This window comes from Pseudorca crassidens, chromosome 9 (genome assembly GCF_039906515.1).
Source record: "Pseudorca crassidens isolate mPseCra1 chromosome 9, mPseCra1.hap1, whole genome shotgun sequence".
NCBI classification, from domain to species: Eukaryota; Metazoa; Chordata; class Mammalia; order Artiodactyla; family Delphinidae; genus Pseudorca; species Pseudorca crassidens.
In genome coordinates, this window is record NC_090304.1 from 53157727 (window position 1) to 53184195 (window position 26469).

The 26469-nt window shown below is 41.4% G+C and overlaps 1 protein-coding gene across 3 annotated transcripts in view; it reads left to right on the forward strand.

Moving 5' to 3' along the window:
- POLD3 (DNA polymerase delta 3, accessory subunit) overlaps positions 1–14918 on the forward strand; it is a 48337-nt gene extending 33419 nt beyond the window's left edge. For 2 of the 3 annotated variants that reach the window (XM_067750312.1, XM_067750310.1), the window contains exons 9-12: positions 508–614; positions 6200–6312; positions 7434–7512; positions 12040–12795. In XM_067750312.1, the coding sequence (XP_067606413.1) occupies positions 508–614; positions 6200–6312; positions 7434–7512; positions 12040–12242 (502 nt within the window). In that variant the 3' untranslated portion in view covers positions 12243–12795. Of the gene's footprint in view, positions 1–507; positions 615–6199; positions 6313–7433; positions 7513–12039; positions 12796–13409 lie in introns of those variants that run through there. The other variant, XR_010946182.1, reaches the window with a different exon arrangement.
- The last annotated feature ends 11551 nt before the right edge of the window (positions 14919–26469 follow it).

The window sequence follows — 26469 nt, forward strand, 5'->3', positions numbered from 1 at the left end:
GAGTATCCAGACAGAGGAGCTAAATAATGTCAAGATGGATCTAGGTTATTTGTCCAGTAAAATTTATCACATTGTATTTTATAGTTAGTGGTATTTATGCCCATTTTTCCTGCCAGAGCTTCTTTAGAACAACGGTATTTTCTTGATCTTTGCATCTGAGCATTTAGCAAAAAGTCTTTATGTAGGTAGTAGCTGCTTATTTAATGCTTGTTGAATGATTGAAAGGCCAGTAGGGGAAGTAAGAAGGAATTTGGAAAATTTTTCAATAACTTGGTAAGTAGCTTACAGTGGTCTTTAGAGAGCTAGAGAAAGTTTTTATTCTGGTTACCCCATGAAGTGACCTAGCTGTGGTCAGTTAGCAGAGTATCCTTATGGGTCTATAACGACTCTTACTTTCTACCCTCTGGAATTAAGATCATGAGTTATGAAGCAAGGCTGACAGTAACACATGAATACTTATATTTTTATTTTGTGTAACATGCTTAAATTATTCCCGAATGGCAACAGGAGGAAGCAAGTGGAGGTATCTGACGATGAGACAAAAGAAACTGAAAACATGAAGAAAAAGAGGAGAAGAATCAAACTTCCTGAGTCTGATAGCAGTGAAGATGAAGGTGGGCATTGCTAATTTTTTAAATTTTAATTTTTGGCTAGTGGGATTGTCTCAGTCAGTTTGGGATGCTATAACAAAAAATACCATGGACTGAGAGGCTTAAACAACAGGAATTTATTCCTCTCAGTTCTGAAGGCTAAGAAGTCCAAAATCAAGGTGTCTGCTGATTCAGTTCCTGGTGAGAGCTCTCTTCCTCATTTGTAGACAGACACCTTCTTGCTGTATCCTCCGTGGCAAAGAGAGAAATCATCTTTCTTGTGTCTCTAATCTCATTCATGAGGGCCCTATCCTCGAGACTTAATTATCTCCCAAAGGTCCGCCTCCTACTTCTATCATATTGGGGATTAGGGCTTCAATATATAAATTTTGAGGGAACACAAACATTTGGTCCACAGAAGGGTCAGTTCTTATTATGATGATTTTAGGCTCAAGGAGCTAAAAATTTACTTATTATGGGTCACAGTGACAATAGTAATCCTAGCACTGAGAAACACAGTGTACCTATTTCTGTTTAAAAGCTACTTTAACCTTTTGACAAGAACCATAATCTTATGGTAATTTGTCAAAGTAGCAAACACAAAGGGAAAGAGAATAAGGATTATTATTTATTAACAAGGACGTTTTCTTTTTTAAAAAATAAAATGGAGCTCTTCCTTTGGGTACCTTCATGTGAATCTTATAAAATGGGTGATATTGTAGGCATCGGGGTATTGGTGGTGTTTTGTACCACATAAGTAAAACCATGCTAAGATGAAGAATCTGTATGGTCATTGTGGAGAGGGAATGACACTGTGAACCCTTCCAGTTTTAAGTTGTAGACACTGTTGTACAATAAGCGAACAGAATAAGGGCAAGAGTCTTGCCTGAAAAATTAAGTGCCTTTTAAAAGAATATCAATTATTCTAAGAGCCAGTTCAATTATCCTTCCCAAAATGTGTAAATGAAAGTGTACAGAAAAAGGAGGAGACCAAAGAGAACAATACCTGGGTTTGACTGATATGCCAGATTACTTTGATCCTGAAAAGCCTGGCTTGAGAACCAGTGGTGAAAAGCTTGAGCTGCTGTGATTGATTCTCCATGAATTCATGGCCTAATGAGTATAAAACATTTTTGGTAATGGCCAGGGGAACTATCGTCCAAAGGGATTCAGCATCATATAAAGGTAGACAAGAGCAAACAAACTGACACTAAAAAGAGATTAAAGAAAAATGAATGCAAAAAAAGGAACCTGCTATGCTGTTGAAGGACAAAGCTAAACTTGTTAGATTCTGCTTTTACCAGAAACTAAGAAGCACTAAAAATGGTAACAGAGGCTCCCCAAAAGTGGGGGGATATTAGCTCAAGTGAATGAAAAAACAAATTATATATACAGGTGACAGTAATGCAAAAGAAATGAATATACATAAGAAATTGTACAAGAAAGTTGAATATGTCTATGGCAGAGGTACATCTTTGACTCTTCCATGGATTTAGGGTTTCCATTGACTGTGGAATGGATAGGGATAGGGTATTGTGACCATCCCAGTGGAGCAGTTGCTATATACTCATTCCATGTCATTTATCAAAATGCTTTAACCAAGACTACAGAAAGGAAGATTCCCAAGTGTGTGATGAAACAACCATCAAGGAACATTCTGACTGGTTAAGAGTTGAAGGAAATAGAGGCAAATCTATGCAGACACACAGGAAAATAACTTAGCAAGTAACTTAGGAATGTGTGCTAATTGGAACAGTTTTCCCTAAATTCCAACCAGGAAAAGAACTTGAAGAAGATTCTAAAAAAGTCTTTGAAGCCATCATCCTAATGTACATTAAAAAAGTAAACTAGATACTCTAGTATTAGTGAAGGAGTCAGCTCTAAGTCAAGGAATTACTGTGGTTGACTGAACACTCTTTACATACTTCTGAAATATTCTCTGTAGTTCTGATCCTTAGCTCACAAAAATAATACCCTTAAGTGATTAGAAATATGAGTGGGGTTATTTAGTTTGGAAGGGAGAAGAAATGTGAAAGAGGTGGACAACCTATAATAGCAGATGATATAAAGCAGAGGCTCTCAGATTTTTTTTTCTGGCAAAGATAATTTTTGGCATCTGACTAAATTTATAAACCTTTGCCATTTTATTCCTAAATTTCTTCTTTGTCTCAAAGCCAGTGGGATTTCATTTTAAACATTCATACAGTCTCTAACCTATTATTGTTTTATTTCTGTTACACTATTAGTTCAATATGCTGTCTTCAGCTGGAAGTTAGTACATGAGCAGCGGGAGTGGAGGAAATGGCAGAGACTTTGCAGTTAGACAGACCTGGGTTTAAATCTTAACCTTTACCACTGACCATGTGACTTTAGGCAGATTACTTAACTTAATCAATTCCTGTTTTCTCGTCTCTCATATAGGGATGTTATCACAAACTGTGCCGGCCTTTTATGAACGTTAAATAAGATGCTGCGTCAAAAGTGCCGGGACAGTGCTTAACATAGAGTCAGTTTTCTTATTATTCACCCCACTTTTCCTATTGAAATTCAGTAAGCGTTTAAGTGTGGTAATAAACACACTTGAAAGTACCTTCTCTCAGAAAATTCCCGTCAACTTCATATCCTTAACTCTCTACCCAAGGGACTGTTCCTTTATCTTTCTCCCTGGCAGAGTCATAAGCACCTTTAGCAGTTCTATTGTACATACTCCCTTTGTAAAGCAAGAAAAGGCCAGACCCAGAGAGAAACAACATTAAGAGTACTATCTATATTGCTAGGAAAAAGTTTTAAATGGTATGTTTCAGTCCTTGCTACCATTTTCAGTCCTTGCAAATTGCTTATAGAGAATGTTAAGCAAATGACCCACCGCCCCTTTTTTAAAGGTTAAAGGAAGCTATGAATGATTTTCAGGAATCCTAGTTACCCATCTCTTCCAGAAAACTCTCTGATAAACAGTGGTTACATTACTGGATCCCTGCAATTAGTTTTACCACAGCTCTTATGCTGCCCCAACAAAGGTTGCTTTCCTGGGGTGAGTGAGGTTTCTCATTCCTTATGCTTATGTCACTAAAAATATATTGAGGGAGAATGCTTGGCTTGGTAATAAAGACTAAGGTAGACAGACATGGATTCTAGCATATGAATGTGGGCAAGTTTTAAAAAAGTCTCTTTGAACCTCAGTTGTATCAATATAAAACAGAAATAGTAATAGTGATTTTGTAGGGTTATTATGAAAATGAATGATTAATGTTTGTAAGGTCCAGAAAATTCTAGTTGTTTTCCCTGTCCTTCCTTTCTTAAAATATTTTGTTTAAAAAAATTTTTTTAAACAAAGTAATACATGTACACAATTTCAAAAATCAGATAAAATACAAGTTTTATAATATATAGTAACCTCTCCTATCAGACTCACCTAATTGACTGATGCTTCCCTTGTCAACTTTTTCCCATCTGCCTTCCATCTTCCAGGGATTTGTTGAAATTTCTTATTCATTAAGAGCTCTTGGCTCCTCTGGTGTTCTCTTCCCCATTATGAGAGGGTTACAACATTTCTTTCCTTTATTATCGTTATAATGTTTCTCTTTGGGGGTGTGTGGAAGGGAGAAGGAGGTATATGCTGAATCTTCCTTGACCTAGAAGCCCATCATCCCAAATTTAGTTCAGAAAATGATTCTTTTCCTTTATTTAAAAGAAATTGTTACTGTATATTCAGTGCTAGGGAAATCATGGTGCCTCTGCCTGTGTGGACCTTAGAGTCTGAAGGTGAAGTGTAGATAAACAGTCCATACAGTGCAGTGAGAGGGGTCTTAGAGGGTGCCACTGGGATTGTGTTTTCCTTGGTTAAGTCAAGTTGTTACAGAACTGGAAATAGAGTAAGAACTCTTAAACTTATTACTGAGAGTACTCAAAATTCCTTTTTTTTGGCATCCTCACCACATAAACTTCACTCCCACCACTGTAACACATTGTGACACAGCTTTCTTAATAGCTATACCTTCAGAAAAACGTGTGCTTGGTTCTGTGGTTTGACTGGACTTTTGCTTCCTTGAGCTCCCATCATGTTCCAGCCTCCCAGAGCTGGTTAATAGCTGGACCACTTTCCTTTTATGTTTTTATTTCCTAGAGCTTATAAAGTTTTGGGGCCCATTTCATACTTGAAGTGTATAATTGTTTCTTTCTGGCTGTTGTTCTGCTTCACCTCTTTAGGTCATTTGGCCTTGAACCCTCCACTGTCATAATTTTTAACACTGACCTAATCGGTTGGGAGAATTTCAGATCCAAGACTTGTGCTAAGAATTTGAATACAGCCAGGAGATTCAGGGAGCAGGTGAGGCTAAGCAGCTTACCCAGTTCCTTGACCAGCAATTTCTTTGTGGTAATTAAGCAATAGGTCAGCTGAGGATTTTCACTTCCTCTCTTATGGGCCTTATACTATTTCTGGAACTATTCAGAAATGATGGGATCCCTGTGGTGGTACTGTCGTTTCAGGTGGTACCACTTCCATAGCAATATTTCTCTCCTTAAAATATTCTTTCCTGCTAATCTCAGTGTAGCAAAATAAGCCTCATCAGTGAGGCAAGTGAGAAGTAGTTCCCAAACACATATTAACAAGCAAGTCCTAGTTGTTAGAGCTGTAATTGTGATCATTGTGTCAGAGATGATTTCCCCACTCCCCAGTTTATGCTCTTAATATCAGCTGGAAAATTTCAGTCTAACATACATCTCAAGTGATGGCAAATAATCCTCAGACCACAGTCACAAAATCACTGTTAACTATTATTTCTGTTTTATACAACTGCAGTTCAAAGAGATTTTTTTACAACTTGCCCACATTCATATGCTAGAATCTATGTCTGTCTGCCTTAGTCAAGCATTCTCCCTCAATATAATTTTAGTGACATAAGCATAAGGAATGTGGATGCGTCAGTGTATTTTAAATATATTTGTAATGGATTTGTAGCTCTTCAGATGAAAGGTACTCACATTTGATATAATCTGAGGATTATCTCCACTTACTTGATCTTAAGAGAAAATGTCTGGCCCTGAGTGGTAAGGTAGCATGAGATAGTTGGAATAGTAAGGCTATGGAATCAGACTGACTGGGGTCTAAAACTTCCTGCCTCAGTTGCAAGCTCTGTGCCCCTGACAAGTTAACTAACCTCTCTGAACCTCTGTTTACTCAACTCTAATGTATGAATAATAGTATTAGTCTCTTAGGTTTGTTGTGAGGATAAAGTAAAATAATGTAAGTGAAATACATGACACATGGTAGATGATCAGTGGATATATTTTTTTTTTGATCAGTGGATATTTATAAAACAACTTCATACTTTGACTTATCTATAAAAGTAGAAGCTTAGCTAAGATGATCTCTAAGGTATATTCCAGCTCTAATAATTCTTGATTCTTTGATTCTCTTTGTATGAAAATTAATAAAATATGTATTTTAAAGATATTTATAGTTATATAATTGCAGAGTCCTTGGTTGTCTTGAATTACTGCTTGCAAAATACCCTTTGTTGGACATGGAAGTCTAGAGAGCCAGTGGAGAAGGCATTGTACCAGACACTGCCGTAGTTCTCTTATCTAAGCTTGTTTCCTTATTTCAGTCATACTAGACTCTCCTGGGGCTCATGAAGCTGAGTCACCATCCCCACCTCCTCCTGCTTCTCCATCTCCTGAACCAGTGCCGAAGACTGAGCCAGAGCCTCCTTCTGTCAAGGTACAACTTTACTGGGATGTGTCCTTTATCGCCCAAGGATAAAACTACTCTGCTACGTTAGTTCGCTGCTGTACACTTCACAGATGTCAGTAGCCGGCTCCTGTCTCGTCCTGCTCTCCTCTAGGTAGTGCAGAATGGGCATTCCCTCTCTTCTCACCTGAAGAGGGAGTTCAGCCATAAGGTGTCATCTCAGGAATGTGGCCAAAGTCAATCCTGGGAGCTCTTTTGTTTTTCATTCCCTCCAGCTTTAGGGCAGCTGTGCCACCCAACTCCTGTTGGCATTGTGCAAAGTGAAGTCTTGCAGCAGAGTGTGTGAAAGACAGAGTAGAACAAACAACTTATGCAGATTTGTTGCTCTTCAAGAAAAGGGCTGCAAATGGGGAAATACAATTTTCAATGATCTTCATCTGGCTCTTGTCTGATTCTGTTAGTGTAGATAATGAAGGACTGAGAAGATGGGTGGTTTTTTTCCTTTATGAATATTAGTTTTCCTTAATTCATTGTGATAAGACTCATTTAAATTTTGCACTGATTTCCTCATTAGCTGAAGAGAAAATGGGGTGGAAGACCAGTGGAGAGAAAAGGAAGTTGGTATAAGTAATACCTTTTGATACTAAATTAGACAGTTGTAATGTTGCAGTGCCAAGATTGAACTAGCAGGTATCCACGGCAAGGGTGGATGCCATGGAGACCTCTGGTCTGGTTTAGAGGCCTTCCCTGAGTGCTTCCATAGTATCTGCTGTGGCCTTCCATTAAAGCCCTTACCACAATGGATTGCAATGGTCTGTTTTCTTTGTCTCTCTCCTCCACTAAGGCCCTTGTGCTATTGGTCTTTTTAACCTCGACGCCTGCACTACCCAACAAAAGTTTGTTGACTGAATGAACACAGTTCTTTGCTCAACATGCTACTTTTCTTCTCACAATGAAGTATCAATGAGTGTAACTTGTCTGTGGTTGGGCTGATCCCCTAAAGGGAAATTTGTAGATAACTTGTTTAACTTTTTATCGTCATAGAATATTGGAGGGTGATTGTTATAGAGTAAAAAACTTTTGTTATTTTTCTCTGTAGCTTGATTGGTCAATTTAATGTTGTATCCTCTGATCTTCCTATGATCTTTTAGGGCTCAAGTGGAGAAAACAAAAGAAAACGAAAACGTGTGCTAAAATCTAAAGCCTTTGTGGACGAGGAGGGCTGCATAGGTAAGAAAATTTTTTGACTCCAAATCCAGAGATAGAGTTATTACCATGGAGAGCACCTTAATCCCTTACAGAGCAGGGTGCCTCAGACTTTAATATGCACATGATTCATCCCCAGGTGGTGCTGGGCTGCTTTCCTGTGGCCCACACTTTGAGTAGTGGAATATAGGGAACACTACAACTAAAGTCAGAATACCTGGGTTTCTGTTTGGGTAATATGCTTGAGATCTTGCATAAAAGTCACATCATCTCTGGTGGGGAGTTTCTTGATCTGTGGAGTGGAGGGAAAATACCATTTTGCCTACATGTGGGATTGTTGTGAAGATTCATGTGAAGTAATATATTTAAAAAACACTTTCAAGATGGAAACCACAATACCAATTTTAAATCATAGACACTGAGAAACATTTGGGTTTTTTTTGAATGTTTGTTTTATACATTTGAACAGTGGAAAAGAAGCTCCTATAGAAGACTAGACTCTGAAGAGAGTGTCAAGAGTCTTCTTTGTGTTTTGTCCCATTTGTTCTATAGAGGGGTCTGACTCTTCCAAATCACTTCCTTTATGTTTCCTGCTTGTAAGCCATGTTAGGTAACAGCATGTGCTTTTTATGGAGGCCTAGAGGGAAATTAGAATTCAGGCCTCAAGTCATTGCTTGATTCTTCAGCCATGTTTTAGCTTGTTCTACCACGATTGACCGACTTCTGTGGGGCTTTTAAGATTTAGCACTTGAGGCCCGATGAGATGTTCAGATCCTGGTACTGTCTTTTGTGTTTGTAAAAAGTTGTGGGTTTAGGCTCTTCAACCGCTTGCTGGTGAGATAGCCGAGAATTGTCATTTCTCCTTTCCTGTGGCACCTGCCACACACTGGCTCTCCTAGAGAAGTATTTTTTCCCTTTCTTGATTTTCCTTTTCTGGTTCAAATTTTTGTCTTAAAAAGATTGATAGACTCTGAAGAATCAACTTTCCCTAGGCAATGTGGTTGTTAAAACTAGTGAAGGGGGCTTCCCTGGTGGCGCAGTGGTTGAGAGTCCACCTGCCGATGCATGGGACACGGGTTCGTGCCCCGGTCCGGGAAGATCCCACATGCCGCGGAGTGGCTGGGCCTGTGAGCCATGACTGCTGAGCCTGCGCTTCCGGAGCCTTTGCTCCGCAGCGAGAGAGGCCACAACAGTGAGAGGCCTGCGTACCGCAAAAAAAAAAAACAAACAAAAAAAACTAGTGAAGACCTTTCATCAGTCTCGAGCCCTCTCCCATTCCCCACCTCCCACTCATCTGAAAAGGCCTCTGCCATTTTAATTGTAGCATGCGATTGGGAATAAAATTCCTTACACAGGAAATTTCTGTCTTTTCAGTGATAACTTTCTTGTGCCTATGAATTCTGGATTTTGGTCTTTTTTTGTTTTGTTTGTTTTTTGCTGTTAGTCTTCTAGTAATGAATTTCAAGCCTCTTGGTTTGACTGTTAATGGTAATTTACATATTTACTGTTGAATTTTTAATTCTTTTTTCTTTTAAACTTAAGAGGACAAAAGCATCAGTGCCAGTTTTTCCCTCCTGCTACCCCAAAAGAAAAGTGTCAAAAATATCTTTATGGGAGTTCATTGGGAATTTGGGGCTAATTACCTATTGCTTTGTTCAAAACATAGTACTCAAGTTTTGGCCAGGTATGGGATGTGAACTTTTTTGTACTCCTGTCTCCAGACAGGACTATTAAGAGCCTTGGATGCAACAATGAAAACTGTGCTCACATAGCACATTTTTTTTTAAGGTTTTTAGTCCAAGGTCAACCTAATGAATCTTGGCTCCTGTAACCAATAAAGGAGTTCTGCTTTCCTCTCTCTGCTCAGACTGTTCCAAATGTACCAGCACAGGGGGCTTCTCCTGTCCTGTGCTGGATGGGGGTTGGTCTGTGGGCTTAAAAAGCTGATCTTTCCCTTTCTGTGAGTTTACTACAGGGACTGGGGAGTTGGGCCCCTGAGATAAATTTGGGGTGGACTTCTGGACAGGGTGGATTTCTAAGAGCAAAACAGTTGAGTGGAAAAGAATTCTTCTACCCATGCAAACTGCGCTTGTTTTTATGGCAGCCCAGAAAAGTGGTGTGTTGTTCAGCTAAAATAAAGGTCCTGTATTTTTAAGTTGAAACCTCCTTTGTTCTGTAGTTTGAAGTAGCCACAGCTTTGAATATAGAAATGCTCCTTTTAGCTCTTAAGGTATATACAAAGTGTTCTGCTTAAGAAATTCTGTTGGTGCTGCCCTGACTGGTTTTTAACTCCCTCAAGCAGTGCATTGCACAGAATCGGCAATGAGACAACCAGTGGTTAGTCATGAAATAATGAGCTAATTGATGCTGAAGTTTAATATTACAGACATGCCACCATTTGAATACATAATATAACTTATGGAGGAGCAAGTCTTGTCTTTTCTATATCTGTAGGTGGCTCTTTAGAATTCCCTAATTTGAGATATTGAGTAAATAACAGCTCATAATTTTGTTCTAAAATCCAGTTATGTAATGCTTTGGAAGTTGCATCAGGATGGGGATGATGTTCTGGGATCATAATTGTTGAACTAACAAGTATACCATGGAAATTCCTGAAGTATCTTAGAGCAGCATTTCTTAAACTTTGTTGAGTAGATGCATTACTTGAAGATCTTGACAAAATTCAATTTCTGATTCAGTAGGCCTGGGTTAGGACTTGAGATTCTGTGTTTCTAATAAGCTCATGGGAGATTCTAATGCCTCTGGTCTGTGGAGCCTTAAGATCTTCAAGAACGCTTAGTATATATTTAAAGCTTACTAATGTTTTTTTAGCCTCTTAGTTGACAGGGGTCAGCCAAAGTGACTTCTAGGCTGTTGAAAGTAATGACAAATCCTAGGAACTCTTAGGGAGGGGACTGTTGATTATGCAACCTTAATAAGAATAGATGAATAAGGTGAAGGAGTACTCCACTGGTTATAGCCAGTTGACCTCCAGCGTGGCCCATTGCAAGAGGAAAATATAGCACTGAAGAGTGCTTGCCAAAGACTACTGGGTGTATTTGTACATTTTGTAGGGCAGTATATCACCTTTTACAGGGGAGCAAAGAATGGTGATTCTCACGGTGTGGTCCCCAGACCAGCAGCATATCAGCATCACCTGGGAACATGTTAGAAAAGCAAATTCTTGGGTCCACCCCAGACCTATTGAATCTAAAACTCTGGAAATAAAGCCCAGCCATACATGTTTAAATGAGCCTTCAAGTAATTCTGATACACATTAAAATTTGAGACTATGTAAGTGACAGACTAGGTATTAGAACACAGGTGTATTTGATTCCAAAGCCTATGCCTCTAGAACAGTTCGGCGGATATATTTTATTAGAAAAAAATGATCAATAATCGAGAGCTTAAAACTATCACTGTATGTTAGTGGGAAAAAAATACCTTTCACTTTACTCATTTGAATATTATGCATATTAGGTTTCTCTATTCAGCTAAGAAAAGGTGTTTTCCTTTTTCCATCATTTGCTGAGAAAGGATTTAGATGACGTTGACTGTACAGCTGCTGCATCTCTCTAAAGTCACAGGAGGGTGGCATTGTACTGTTTCTTGCGGTTGGTGTGTGCACTGCAGTAGTATTGAAGAGACCCTCATCAGTTCTGGGACATCATTGTTGGAAGCGATTGTCTACCTGTGCCCTTTGGGGCTTCCTTATAGTGACTCCTCACTGGTATAATTTTTTTTTAAGTTTCCAGTGGGGAGGGATCAGTGAATTTTATTGGTAGGAGAAAAGGCGCAATACACCCTTGGCTGACAGGGAGTAAAAACACTGGGAACTTTTTCTCATTTTATCGTTGTCCTTCCTTAAAACTATCAAGTTTGTCATCTGACCAAGTTTGCTTGAGATAGTCGTTCTTCATGATGTAGCCCATTACTAAATCCTGGGTCACTGAGAACCAAGGACTGAATAGTTGAGTAGCTAATCTCCAGTTCACAGTGGGTGACATCAGGATAGGACTAGCCAGGAGGGTCCATGGCAGTGAGTCTGGCTAGGTAGGATGAGGACTGGCTGGTAGAGCAGAGCTTAAGACCAGGAAAACCAGTGATGGAAATGGCAGGCACTGTGGGTCAGGGAGGTGAGACTGAAGAAGTCAGTCAAAGCATGGAGGTAGAAGTAGGTGTTTGAGATGCAGACAGTTCTTATGTAGAGCTCAGCAAGTTAGCTAAGCATAGACCAAGGCCCAAATGCAGGATTTGGGCAACCACATGATAAAGGCCCACTTAAAGGCATGGGGCATAGCAGTGACAGAGTAAGGGTGAATGTTGATTTTGAGCCCCAGCTAGAGGCTGTGTGAGCTCAAAATACTGCTTCCTCCCTGAGGCGGGATCTGATCTCCCAGCGGGATTGAGCTGCGATGGTCAGTGAGCACACCTCCCTTGGTGAGTGGGTCTGAGGGGATTGGAGTGAACCAGACATCTCATTCTCTCTCGAGAGCTGTGTTCTAAGTGACTCAACCCACTCATATCCCATTTTTTTCTTTATTCTTCCAGTAACTGAAAAGGTCTACGAGAGTGAATCCTGCACAGATAGTGAAGAAGAGCTTAAGGTGAAGACTTCCTCTGTACATAGGCCTCCCACCATGACTCTGAAAAAGGAACCCAAAGAGGAACGAAAGGGCCCAAAGAAAGGAACTGCTGCTCTGGGCAAAGCCAATAGACAAGTGTCCATTACTGGCTTCTTCCAGAGGAAGTGAACTGCCATCTCTGTTAGGTCCAGAGATGTGGAGTGGTCAAGGGACAAGACCAAGACATACAGACTCTCACTTACTGTGTAAGTTCATCCAGTACCTCACCTCATCTTTATCAAAAGACTGTTTTTCCATCCTGTGAGGTTTATACAGCTTCTGGTTTTCAACAAAAAGGAAATCACCTGGAAGCAAGAGGCAAAAGAATATTTCAAAAGCTGTTATCTTCCAACATTTTTTAAGCACAATTTTGACCTGTCCAGGAGAAGAATTCATTCCAAAAATAAATTGGAACAGGTTTCAGAATTATCACTGAAGCCGTTAGTGGCTAATCCACTGTGCCCTACCCACCCTGTGCCCTTATCCATCCATTTATGGCTCAGGAAGTGATCCTCCGTGTTCTTTTGTATTTTGTGGACTTGTGTGGGTATTCTTTTATGCCTGAATTTTACTGGATGTGTTTACCACTTCCCCATCCTCCCTTCCCCACTACCAAACTTTTGTGTGAAGCATTTTCTGTAAGTCTTTTAAATCTTGGTTGGACTAAAGGTTGAAACAAAAATCTCCCGGTAATCCTCTTTTCCTCCATTATGAAGTACACTGACACCTGGCCACAGACCAGCACATTACTTGTGTTCTAGCCCTTTCACAAAAGCTCTTACTCTTGAGCCCTTTATTCGCAATTAGTGGTTAGGGAAAAGCCTCAGGCAGAGCACAAATAGAAATGTAATGATGTATTCAACCCCACCAGAAATTACTTAGAGTCAACATTGATGACATTAGAGGACTTGTCATGGTGCTGACACAGGCTGTGCTTTATACTACACTTTGTGATTTTTGTCTCCTCCTCTCTCTCCCTTTCCCACTCTCAGTACCTAGAGAGGGAAACCCATACAGTGAAATGAAGGCTAAAAAGAGAAGTCCCTTCTTACATGCAACGTACAACAGTTAAGTAAAATTTCTCCTTTTCAAGGAAACTGAATGTTAGAAACAACAATTTTCCAGGAAGGTAATGAGGAAGAGGTAAAGCACATTGTCTATTGATGCTGCTCCTCTGTATTTTTAACTTCCTCACATGATTAGAAGTACAGGCTCCCCAAGAAGAGATGGAGAGACTGAGTCATTGGTAGATCTAAACATTTTCATTTGTTACTTATGGAAAATCATTTATTCCAGTGATAACTTGGAAGCACCTCCCTTTATGGCTGGACAGTGAGCTCAGGGGATGGAGGTGGTGTGGCGGTGACCTTGCACAGTGAGCTCTGGGGAAAGGAACACAGGCTCAGCTGCTGGAGTGACTCATGACTTAACAGACAAGGGACGTCTGACTTGCTTCTTGCTCCTTCTGCCTTCGCCTGGTGTATGTCGTAAGTGATGCAGTCAGCCGTCTACTGTTTAAGGTTAGGATTGTGACTGACCTTAGATTAATAGGAGCTTCTTTAGCAACTGTCACCCAGGGCCCTCCAGCCAGGCACCCCATGGACTTGATTAAAACCAGAGGTTTGGGAGATTAGTCCCAGCATTGCATTACGTCTACAACTTGAGAAGGCTGAGGCTTTGTGCAGCAAGCTGAGTAAAGGTTGACACATTCCAAACTCCTTTCTTTTTTAAATGTAAAAGGATGGAGAGAAGGATGGAAAGGCTGGATTTAACTTTACAAAAAACTTCTGGAGAGGAATCCCTTTTAAATGGTTATTTTCGCCATTGCCTCTAGTCATTTTTCTAAATAGAAATGGAAAATTAAAGGAAAAAAAAGCAACAATCCAGCCTTTTAAAAAAAAATTATCATGCTGGGATCTCTAATTAAATCACATTTTGAATTGGAAAACTCTGGTGCTGGTGGAGTTCTGTCTTTGCAAGCATAATGCAAATCCTGTGGTCACTGTGCCCAGTATGCTGCCTACACTCTGAGCCGTCTGCAAGGCTTATTGAGTAGTAAGTGCTGGCTGTTTCCTTTTTGTAAAAAAAAAAAAAAAAACTCTACCATGTTATCCACATGAGTTAAATAAATTTGAGAAGTTGTTTTAAAACAGTGCTTCAAACTGATTGTCTGATGAATCTGTTACTTGACAGGATGGCAACAGTGTATGCAGTTATTTAAACTCTGAACAGGAACAAGGCTGGTTTTCAGTTTATATTGTTAAAACTGCATACCCATAGTCTGAGATGGACAAGTTATTTGCTGTCTTCATCATTTTTTCAGTCCTGTGGGAAATCTTAGATTCAGCCAACCTCATTTTTTAGTTCCTTTAGAAGAAAATCTAGTCCTGATCTTGCACATTGTGTTAATCTGGCTTCACCACTTGCTGGCTCTGTGACCTTGGGCAGATTTCTAAACCTCAGATTCTTTATCAAAATAAAGCTCAAACAAGTTACCATGGGCCACCAAGAGTGAAGTAATGTGTATACAGAATAAATTCGGCACACGTAGGTGCTCTGCAAATGATGGCTTTCTTCTTGATGTCATAAATGATGCAGTCAGCCACCAACTTCCTGAAATGTTATCAAGGATATGACCCAGATGTTACACTCTTTCAAAATATTCATTCTGGCTGTCAGTGTGGTCAAAGAGGGAAGATAGTTACCTTATTTTATGAAAGGTTTTGGAGAGTATATTTTCTTACTGAGAGAAAGTGAGATTCGTAGATGGCTATATTTACTATTCATTAAAACATTTATTGCGTATCTCCTATATGTCACGCTTCTGTCCTGAGCACTAGAAGGTAGAATCCTAGAATTTGGCACTTGTCCTCAGGAACTAGTGGAAGGGACAAGAAAGTAAAGTGAAATCATAGCATCACATGGTGAGTGCAATGATAAATAAGCGCAGGGTCCTCAGAGAGCTCATAGGAGGGGGGGGTGTTGAGGACATCTTCCTGAAGGAGAGAAAGCCAAGCAGTTTTTCTGAAGGATGAGTAGGATTTTACCAAGCAAAGAGGAATGGAAAGGATTTTCCAGGTAGAGGAATGTGACTTTTGGGGAGAAATGGACTATTAGAATTTGGGAATAGGGAGGGAAATATATTGGGAAGTGAAGTTGGGGTCCTGCTAAGGAGTTTGGATTTTATTTGAAGACTACGAGGGCCAATCAAAGAATTTTAAGAAGAGTAACATTAGAAGTTGATTTTTATTTCAGCCTGACAGCTGGCATTTTCTTTGATTTTGTGTGCCATATAGGGAGTGTTTCTACCCATGCTTGCCCATCGTATCTTAGTTCTAGTAGTATTCAAATTAAAGTTCTAATGGAATTAAAGAAAAATGTTCTGGCTAAAGTAAGACTGCTTAATTCTGGCAGTCAGGGTAGGCAGTTGCAGTATTTTCCCTTGCCTCCCCCCATCAAAGCAGCTTTCTCTAGCAGAAATGATTTCAGTTTTTTAAAAGTGATTTCAAAAACTGGTAGTTCTTCTCTGACACTCTCAATGATATGAGCCTCTACTCATTTCCCTGAAAAAAACGGAGGAGGACGAGTGGAACAGTTCTATTCCTTTTCTTTGTTTCTCTAAGAAGACATTAGTTATTATACAGGAGAGAGCTGAAGAGAAGGGCCATATAAGGAAACGAAATAGTTGCTCCAGGACCTGAGTAGAGTGAGTGCATAATAATGTATTTGCCAGAAACGTACTCTGTGTCAAGACTCGTTTTGGTAAACTTGTCTCCTTTCATTGGTTCCGGGATCTCAGTATGCTGTAATGCAGCTTTTTACCACCACAAAACATTCTGGGGCTGCCTCGTTTTGTTGTGAGAAGGCAGTATTGCTTTTTGAGTTATTACCCTGGCGGCTCTGTAAATTAGCCCATGCTGTCACTATGCCCTCTCTGAAGGGCACGTTGTACCCAAATGACTGCATTTAGGATGGACTCTTGCCACTCCCTGCTGCGTGACACTTCTCACCATTTGTATCTGTGTCCAGTTTTTTTGTGTTCTTAAGTGTGGGCCACCCACAGATTGCCACTCAGGCTCTTTAGCCTGAGAAACTTGGGAAGGCTTCTGATCCAAACCCACCTTAACTCTAGAATTCCCCCTCATTTCAAACCCTAAATATCATGTGGCTCCTCTGCCACCTCTCCCCGTTTTTCTCATTTGCTTTTGCCAGACTCCTTGTTTCTTGAGGCTTCACTTTGGCTTCTCCCCCTCTTTTTTTTTTTTAATATTCAAAGTTCTTCACAGCTAGTCCTTCTATAACTTTTTTTTTCAGTCTTTTAAGGCTTTCTTTCTCAAGGTTCTTATGTCGTTTATTGAACTGCTCTTGAAGAATGGAAAAACCACGTTGTTTAGCATCTACTTTGGGTCATTCAAATCCAGAGGGTCAAACAGTTGTTGAATACTAGTTATGTTTAGTCCTGGATAAGATACTTGAGGGATTGCAAGAGCTCAGAGGCTATCATTATGGAGTGGAGGACAGGCACACTAAATAGCATTAGATAGCAACTGAGATGATGCTTAGATGAGTGGTAAGAGGGACTTAATTCAGAAGAGAACCTGGATAATCATAATGGGCGAAAATTTATAGTCCTGTGTAAAGAATAACAAAGAATTTAAGACAAGAAACAGGCTAAGGAAGGTTCACCATTTTAGTGGATTTTTAAAAAAATGTTTATTTGGCTGCACTGAGTCTTAGTTGCGGCACGTGGGATCTTTTGTTGCAGCATGCGGGCTCTTTTAGTTGTGGCATGTGGGGTCTTTAGTTGTGGAATGCGGGCTCCTTTAGTTGCGGGACGTGGGATCTAGTTCCCTGACCAAGGATCGAACCCAGGCCCCCTGCATTGGAGTGCAGAGTTTTCACCACTGGACCACCAGGGAAGTCCCTTTAGTGGATATTTATCTAGCTGTTTGAACATCACCATTTACACAATCATTGTATAAGTAAACCATGATAAAGTGAATCCTTAATGGGGTTATTTCTGCCCTACCTTAAAAATGAGAGTATTGACAAGATAGCAAGCAGGTACCCAGTGTTATTCCAAAAGGCAGTTTACAGGATCTACATACATTGGATCAGCATGAATTCAACTCAGTTTTGCACACACTCAACAATTTTGACATACTGGGGAAGCAGGGTGCTGTGATGGAAATAACACAAGTTGGGAGGCAGAGGGCTCTGGATTCAAACCCTGTTTAAGGCACTGAGCTTAGGTAAGACACTTATCCTCCGAGAACTTGTTTCCTCATCTTTAGAATGAGCTACACCATCTACCTTAAAGTGTTGTTTTCAGGCTTTAATGAAATGTTGCATGGGCAGTCAGTCTCTAGTATTCTGACATATATTAAGCTAACGCAAAGCAGGAAAACTCATATTTTTTTGCGCACCTACTATGTACCAGACACTGTTCCAAGAATGTTAAAGGTATCAGCTTCTTTTTTTTTTTTAATAGATTTACTTTATTTATTTATTTATTGGCTGCGTTGCGTCTTCCGTGGCTGTGCGCGGACTTTCTCTAGTTGCCGAGGGCTTCCCATTGCAGTGGCTTCTCGTTGCAGAGCACAGGCTTCAGTAGTTGTGACACACAGGCTCAGTAGTTGTGGCACACGGGCTTAGTTGCTCCGCAACGTGTGGGATCTTCCTGGACCAGGGCTGGAACCCGTGTTCCCTGCATTGGCAGGCGGATGCTTAACCACTGCGCCACCAGGGAAGCCCCTAGCTTCTTTTTTTAATTGAGGTATAGTTGATGTACAATATTAGGTGTACAACATACTAATTCACAATTTTTAAAGGTTATATTCCACTTATAGTTATAAGATATTGGTTATATTCCCTGTGTTGTACAATATATCTTGTAGCTTATTTGTTTTATATTAGTAGTCTGTACGTCTTAATCCCCATCCCTATTTTGCCCCTCCCCCCAGATATATTAACTCTTAATCCTTACAGCAACCCTAAGAGACAGGTACTTTTATTTCCATTTTACACATGAGGAAACTGAAGCAGAGAAATAGCGAAACTTGTTCAAGGTCACAGAGTTAGCAAGTGACAGAGCCAGGATATCAATCTTGACAATTTGGCTTTAGTGCCTGCAGTCTTAACCACTGTGCTATACTGTTCTTGGCTATATATTAGTTCACATTGCCACACCGCCCAATGATGATTCATGTTCCTTTTTACAAGTGAAAGTACAACTAAGTTGTTCAGATCCCAGATTGTCAGATTTGAAGGTGATCTTAATGTTTATCTAACTCAGCCACCCATCTGCTGCATGAGTCCTCTCTACAGCATCCCTGCCACATGGTCTTGAATCTGTAAACAAAGATTCAGTTATGTCCAGTATACCATACTTACTAAATTACAAAGTTAGATAAGTAGACTAATAAACGTTAAGAAGAAGGTAAAGAGAGGCTAGAATAAAGTTTTATAATTAATTTTAGATCATCAGGAAACTCTTCTGAACAGAGCATAGTTCCCTAAGTAATCCATTTGGTTGCTTTTAGTTTAAATCAAGAACGCTTTTTCCTTGGAAAAGATTGTCCAACTCTTGGCCTTGCCTTTGACTTAACCTTTGTGAGAAAATCAAAAAGAAATTTGGCATTTTTTGCCCTATTTAAGCCATGCAGGTAGTAAAGCGGCCTCAGGACACTTGTTAGCCACTGATTGCTCTGAATTAGGCCAAGGGAGTCTTCTCAAAACCAGGTTTTCCTAAAAGATATGTGAAAATTACATAAATATAGCATAATCATGGTATTGTGCTTTTTTATTCTCTCCTGGAATGGGATGTACAGGAAGCAGAACCATTTTCCTGAAAACCATAAAGCCTGATGGGAGTGTTTCCCTTGTCCCTCTTAGTTATATTCCAACTTTACATGGTGCTTTACTTCATCCTATTTCATCCTTGTGATAGCCCTCAAGGTTTTTCTCTCCCCTGTTTTGCAGAAAACAAGCGTAGGTCATTTAACGAGTATGCCTAACACCTCACATTAAGGGAGTGGACCAGGGCTAGAACCAAGGTCTTCAGACTTCACAACGTGTAACTTTTCCACTGTAGAGCAACTGCTAAGAAGAAGAATGTGTTGGTCCACTCATGAGTTTGCCTTGAATGACTGCTTACTGATTTGCTCCACAACCATGGTGGCTGCTGTGAAAGATAAAAGAAAAGCACACGACAAGTTCTCTGCCTTCCTGGAACTGACAGTCATTGGAAAGGCAAAATGTGTGCGTGTTATGCATCTCACAGACTTTTGCCAAAAGTTTCTATGTGCCCAGCACTGTTGTGCTAGATGCTGGGAGATATAAAGATGAATTTCTTGCCCTTGAGGGGTTTACTATCTAGTGGAGGGAGAGACATAGATAAATAATTTAAATGTGCTATAATGATACTATAATATTAGTGCTTACCATGGGCCAAAATTTGTGCTCAATCCATTTTCTCTAATCCTCACACTTTTCATCTACAAATGAAGATAAAAGAGGTTCAGAGTTTAAATGATTTGGCCAGTAAGTGGCAAAGGTGAGATGCATTTATTTTTAATAATAAATTTGTAACAAAAAATTGGAGGAACTGGAATACTCAGGTGGTTGTGATTAGCAAACCTGTATAGGAAGCTGACTTCCTGTCACATGGTGTGTGAGCAAACATGGAGGTTGGAACAAAAGGAGTTAAATGAATTACACCTTTAGAATTGTCAATCCCAGATAGGGATGATCTCACCAGTGGTTCAGGTCACTGAATCTTTTGGTTACAAGCCCCCGCATCTGTCTTTACATAAGGAAAACCACACCAGTGGACTGTACATTAGGCTAGGAGACTATGTCTTTCCCTCTGGTTGGTGTTCCAGCTGGCCGGGGAGGAGGGCCAGAGTTTAAACTCCAGGCTTTCTGACTTGAAACCTATATTCTTTCCACTATACCATGTCCTTCCCTGCCTAAGGGTGAGCCCAGGGAAGGGTTGTCTGTGACTACCTCAGGGATTAAGGATTCACAGAGGATGAAGTGCTTAAACTGAGAATAGATGTTTGCCAAATGGGAAAGTGAAGGGCACCCCAGGCAAAAGGAACAGGACATACTACATAAAAGACATAGACACATGAGAAAGCACAGAGTGTTTAGGGAGCTATAAGTGGTTTAGTGATAGACGGAATAGTGGGTTATGAGACAAATAAGTAGGTAGGGGCCAGATCACAGAAGTCTTTGCTAAGTAGTTTGGACTTCACTCTACAGGCAATAGGAAGCCATTGAAGAAGTTTAACATCTCAGATTCGTACATTAGAAAAATCACCATTTGTAGCCTGAAGAGAGAATCACCAGTATGAAATAGGTCATAAAGGCCAAATTGCACCTGCATCTTGAGACAGAACAAGCTGAGGAAAAGCTTGTTCTATCTCAAGATGAACAAGTTTGAGGTTGGATTTAGTTCAGTTTTAGGCAAATGATTCTTTTGATCCCCTTGGAAACTCAGGACAGGAGAGAATTGGGAGTGACTTCAAATGTGGAATGATTAGCCTTTTGCTGGTTCATCTCATGCTTGGAAATCCTCTGGCTCTTGCCTGAGCCATGGTCCTCGTTAAACCATGGAGATGGGATTGGTTCCACGGTTCCACTAAGGATCCATGTAGGCTGTTCTCTGACGCACGAACACACACTCTGATTTAGACCTGGAACTGACTGCATCTCCCTGGAATTCTTTGGGCCAAAATGACCCATAGTCCCAGACTGGTCAACCAAACTCATCCTATGAATAATGAATAAATATGACTAAAGTCATATTTATTGTACACCTGTTCCATGCCAGGTGTTTCTGTATACTTTATCATTTATTCCTCACAATTTTGTGAAGTGTAGATATCAGCCCAATTTTGTGAATTAGGAAATGAAGAGAGGCTACCACCAGGCTAGCATACAGTAGAGCTGGGAGACTTGAGGGGCAGACTGAGTGTCCCGTTGTCATCCACTCCTGACATGAGTTCTTTTCCAGTGGGGTGGAGCGCAGTAAGCAGTCTTGCTTATCGTAACTAGGGTTCACGTCAGGCACTCACTGAACAGCCATTATACTTGGGATTGTACAATGATATGATTCTACTCTAGCAGTGAGTTCTTGCTGCAAACTCCTAAACTCACCCCTAAAATAAGGGACCAGCTATCCTGAAGCCTCTGCATGAAGTCCCCCACCCTTACTTAGAATCGTACATAACTCACAACATGAATTACGTGGCTTCCCAACCAGTAACACGTTAGTAGCAGCAGAGCGGCTAGAGAGGGTCGCTTTTTGCTCTCAGCAAGTAGTTGTCACTTCTTGGTTTTGTAGAAAGTACTTGGATTTTAGAGACAGATTGGAGCTCAGTGCCCATTCACCAGCAGTGTGACTTCTCGAAAGTCACTGAACTGCCCTGAGCCTCAGTTTGCTCATCTCTAAGATGAAGATAATATCTATGTCAAGATTAGTGTGAGGATGAGAGATCATGAAATGTCTGGTTCATTCATAGTGCTTGGTCAGGAAATGATTACTATCATTATTTTCAAAGCAGTGCTTTGGGCTTTAATCTTCCCTATGTGAGAAAAATGAGTTGTCATCCTTCATTTGTTTGTTTTTCAACTAATCTTTATTAGGGTACCTACTTTATGTTATAAACAACACTTTGGACTGTCAAAACTGATGTTCTGCCAAAGTGAGGAGGGAGTGTTTCAATGGGCAGCCTTGTGATCTGCTCACCTGTCCAATCCATGACCCCCTTGATCCACCAGCACCCCTCCCTCTCAGCGGGCTGCTGTGTCATTCTGCATATGTTCTGAACTCTTGTTTCAACCACGTTTCTACTTGAAACAGTTTTGAGGAAAGTCAGTGGTCTGAGTGCACATTCGATTTCTCCAAGTACAGGCATCAGAGGGCGCCTTTATAAATGAAAAAATAAACAGATCTTCGGCAGTGAAGAGGCCTCGCTCTGCTTCGCCCAGGGATGGGGGTGGGGTGCTCAGGCAATAGTCACGCCTGCAGTTTGAGCCCATCTGTGTTTTCTGTCCGCCTCCCGAGTACTGTCCCCTTGTGGTTTGCATCATTCCCAGACACAAGCCAACTCCAACCCTCCTCAATCCACTTGGTCAATAGCTGTCTTATTTAAACACGCCCCCTCTCTCTTTGGGCGCCAGATGTGAAGTTTCAAGGCAGTAGAGGCCAGGCTGGCTAATGCTGGGACACCTGCTTTAGCAGGCAAGCCAGTCAGCTGCTGCTTCTGATGATGTTGGCCCTTTTTCACGGACTTCATGAGGGTTTCACCCCACCAAGCACACACACAGGCAGCTGAAGGAGCCTCATAAATTATGGTTTTGTTTGTTTACTTAGGGCAGGCAGCGTGGTGTAGTGGAAAGAGCCTGCACTTGGAAGCAGAAAACATGGGTTTGAGTCCTCACCGGTTTTGTCTTTAGAGCATCTCTTTCTTCATAGATATCACTATCTCATATGTTATATAAGTGTTGTTTGTTTATCTGCTTATCTCCTCCACTACAGGTAGTTAAGTCCTAGGAGGTCAGGGCCTGCTTTGGCCATCGTTCTATCTCCAGCACCTAGGACAGTGCCTGGAACATAGTAGGCTCAAGATTTTTTGAATGAATGAATGAATTCTAAAACTGCCTCTTCCACTCATTGGCCATGTGACCTGGGAAAAGTCATTTATCTTCTCTGGGCCTTCATTTTGTCAGCTGTAAAATGAAGCCATTAGATCTCTATCCCTGATGCTCTAAGATGATAATAATTCATTCATTTAAAAAATTACCTTGGGACTTCCCTGGTGGCGCAGTGGTTAAGAATCTGCCTGCCGGGCTTCCCTGGTGGCGCAGTGGTTGAGAGTCCGCCTGCTGATGCAGGGGACACAGGTTCGTGCCCCGGTCTGGGAGGATCCCACATGCCGCGGAGGGGCTGGGCCCGTGAGCCATGGCCGCTGAGCCTGCGCGTCCGGAGCCTGTGCTCTGCAATGGGAGAGGCCACAACAGTGAGAGGCCCGCGTACCGCAAAAAAAAAAAAAAAAAAAAAGATTCACCTGCCAATGCAGGGGACATGGGTTCAAGCCCTGGTCCGGGAAGATCCCACATGCTGTGGAGCAGCTAAGCCCGTGTGCCACAACTACTGAGCCTGCGCTCTAGAGCCCGCGAGCCACAACTACTGAGCCCGCAAGCCACAACTACTGAGCCCGCGAGCCACAACTACGGAAGCCCACGCGCCTAGAGCCCGTGCTCCACAACAAGAGAAGCCACCGCAATGAGAAGCCCGCGCGCAGCAAAGAAGAGTAGCCCCCGCTCACCGCAACTAGAGAAAGCCTGCACACACAGCAACGAAGAGTAGCCCCCACTCGCTGCAACTAAAGAAAAGCCCACGCGCAGCGACGAAGACCCAACGCAGCCAAAAATATATAAATTTATTTAAAAAAAAAAATTACGTTGTGTCTCTGGGCTGGGCACTCTGCCAAGCCCTGACACTACACAGTCATGAGCAAGTCAGAAATAGAACCTGCCCTCATGAAGTTTTGAAAGGGAAAGGAAACCAAATAAATTATGGCGTAAACAGGTATTGAAGGACCATTGTGATAAGCCTTATGAAGGATCTGTAGCAGGCACTATGACAGGATGTAATGGGGGGACCTAACCATGTTGGGGGTCGTCCGGGAAGATAACCTGGTAAGAGTGACATTTAAGCTTAGACTTTACGGATAAGTAGGAGTTGGCCAGGCAAAGGGGGTACAGGATTTCAGGCAGAGGGAAGAGCACACGTGAAAACCCTGGGGGAGGAATGTCTATCTCCAGCACCTAGTGACTGCACAGTGACTGACAGGGAGGTTGTACCCATGATGAGGCCAGAGAAGTAGGCTGAGCCAGACTGTTGGGAAGCTTGAGGCTTTGGGAAGGATTGTGTCATTCTAAAGGCAGAGAGAAGCCATGGAAGACAATCCGTGTCATTACAGAGAGAGCCCTAGTGCAGACAAAAGGGAAAGCTGGACGCCCTCCTTACACGCCTGTCCAAGATAATGGGCAGATTTTACCCCATTTTATAGGTGAGAAAATAGGTCCAGAGAGGGCAGGTGACCACTGGGCAAGTCAGTGGCAGAGCCTCATCTTAGACATTTCAGTCCACTCCTCTCAATACCCTATTGCTTTACAGAGCTGAGAGCTTTTTCTCCCTCTAAAATCCTCCAGATGGCTAGGATTTGGACCTAAATACCTTGTAATAGTAACTCTTACTGAAAATTGAATGTCTCATAAGCCACTTTTAAGCAAGTCTGATAAGAGACAAACTTCTCCTGAGCATTATGCTTGCATTTGGGGTAACTGCAACCAAATCTTTGATGTATTTTAAGTTATCCTTAAGATCGATCCTAGGAATAGAATTACTGTGTCAAAGGATATGCATTTTTTATTTTATTTTATTTTATTTTTTGCGGTACGCGGGCCTCTCACTGTTGTGGCCTCTCCCGTTGCGGAGCACAGGCTCCGGACGCGCAGGCTCAGCGGCCATGGCTCACGGGCCCAGCCGCTCTGCGGCATGTGGGATCTTCCCGGACCAGGGCACGAACCCCTGTCCCCTGCATCGGCAGGCGGACTCTCAACCACTGCACCACCAGGGAAGCCCAAGGATATGCATTTTTAAGACACATTGCAGACTGCCCCCTCAAAGCTTGTACCGATTTGATGTTCATTGTCAGTACATGAGAATGACCTTCTCACTGCTTCAAGTAACATAAAACTGAGTTGCCATGTGTATGGCTGATTTATTTTGTTGTGCAGTGGAGGCTAACAACATTGTAAAGCAACCATACTCCAATAAAAATTAAAAAAAAAAAATGAGTTGCCAGCCATACTTAATTTTCTCGCTTAGAGACAGGAAATACAACAAGACTTTGACAATTTTAATTGAGGAAAGAAGATGAAGCTTTAGAGATGGTGTCCAGTGGAGGCAGGAAACTCCCCAAGGCCTAGGAGGAAGCCGAAAGTTACCTCACATGGGGTCGGGTCATTTGCTGACAGCAGGGCACTCCTGTGCAGCTGCTGCTGCTCAGAACTTGGTGTGGTTCCTGGAGACGTAAGCAGAGGGTCTATGAAGCCGATAGAACCCTGTGGACTGGGGACATTAAAAGTCCTGAGAAGGAAGAAAAAACTCCAGCAGAAGCTAAGTCGGTAGGGAGAGCAGCATGAGTTATCACTGCCAGCAGACTGGAGAGAGTATCATAATGGGCTTGGTAGTTCACCGAGTGGGGTCACTAACAAGAGTGACCCCAAGAGTCAGAGATCTTGCCGGTCATTTCCCTCACTTGGCTGGTGTGATAGACCTGTATCTTTATCTCCTACAGGGCCTTGCACAGAGTCCTTGCTCTGGGTATGTTTCAGGGCCAAGGGGACTTTTCAGTAATTTGCTGTTAATTCAACAAATATTTAATGTGTTAGGAAGTGGAAATAAAGTGAAGATTAGGATGACCGTGGTTTGTGATCGTGCAGAGTTTACAATCTAGTGAGGGTTAACTATAGGTAAGAACTAATTACAATATTTAAGAGAAGGGCTATGAGAGAGAAGTACAGGACATCATAAAAATATATCAGAAGGGGCCCCAAGTCCAGACCTGGTGGATATGGTAAGGGTGCAGGGTGAATTCCAGTGAGGACAGGGACTGTGTATACCTTGTTCACTGCTCTATAACAGTACCTGCTACATGATGGGTCCTCCATAAATGTTTGATGAATGAATGAACAAAAGAATGAGTGAATAAAGTTATGCCAATATCTAAATTGGTAAGACAGAAAGGATAGAAGTCCAAGTCAAGGATAGAAATAATGTTCCATACAGAGATAAAGGCAGTGTAAAGGCCTGGATAGATTAAGAAAATAGTTCAGTGTGGCTGAAGAAAGTCAAAGAAGCTCAGAGTGGCAGGATTCAAGGCTGAAGAGGTAAAAGGAGGTCTTACACTAAGGAGTTTGGATTTTTTTCTTAAAGGAAATAAGAAATCAAGGAAAGTTATTAAGCAAGGAAGTGATATAATCAGATGATAGTTATTATGTGTCAGCTGTATATCAGAGACTTTACATATAGCATCTCTTATTTTCAGAACAACGTTACAAAATATATATTATCCCCTATTTTATAGATGAGATTATGTGGTTTACCTAAAGTCAAATAACACATGTGGGATTGAAATCCATGCCTGTCTGAATCCAAAGCCTGTGTATTCTACCCATATATCCCACTGCCTCCGTTGTGTCTGATGTTCTCACTTTCATTTCCTGTTATGGACAGTGCCCTTCACCTGGTCCTTGGCTCCAAGAACACCATCCTTTA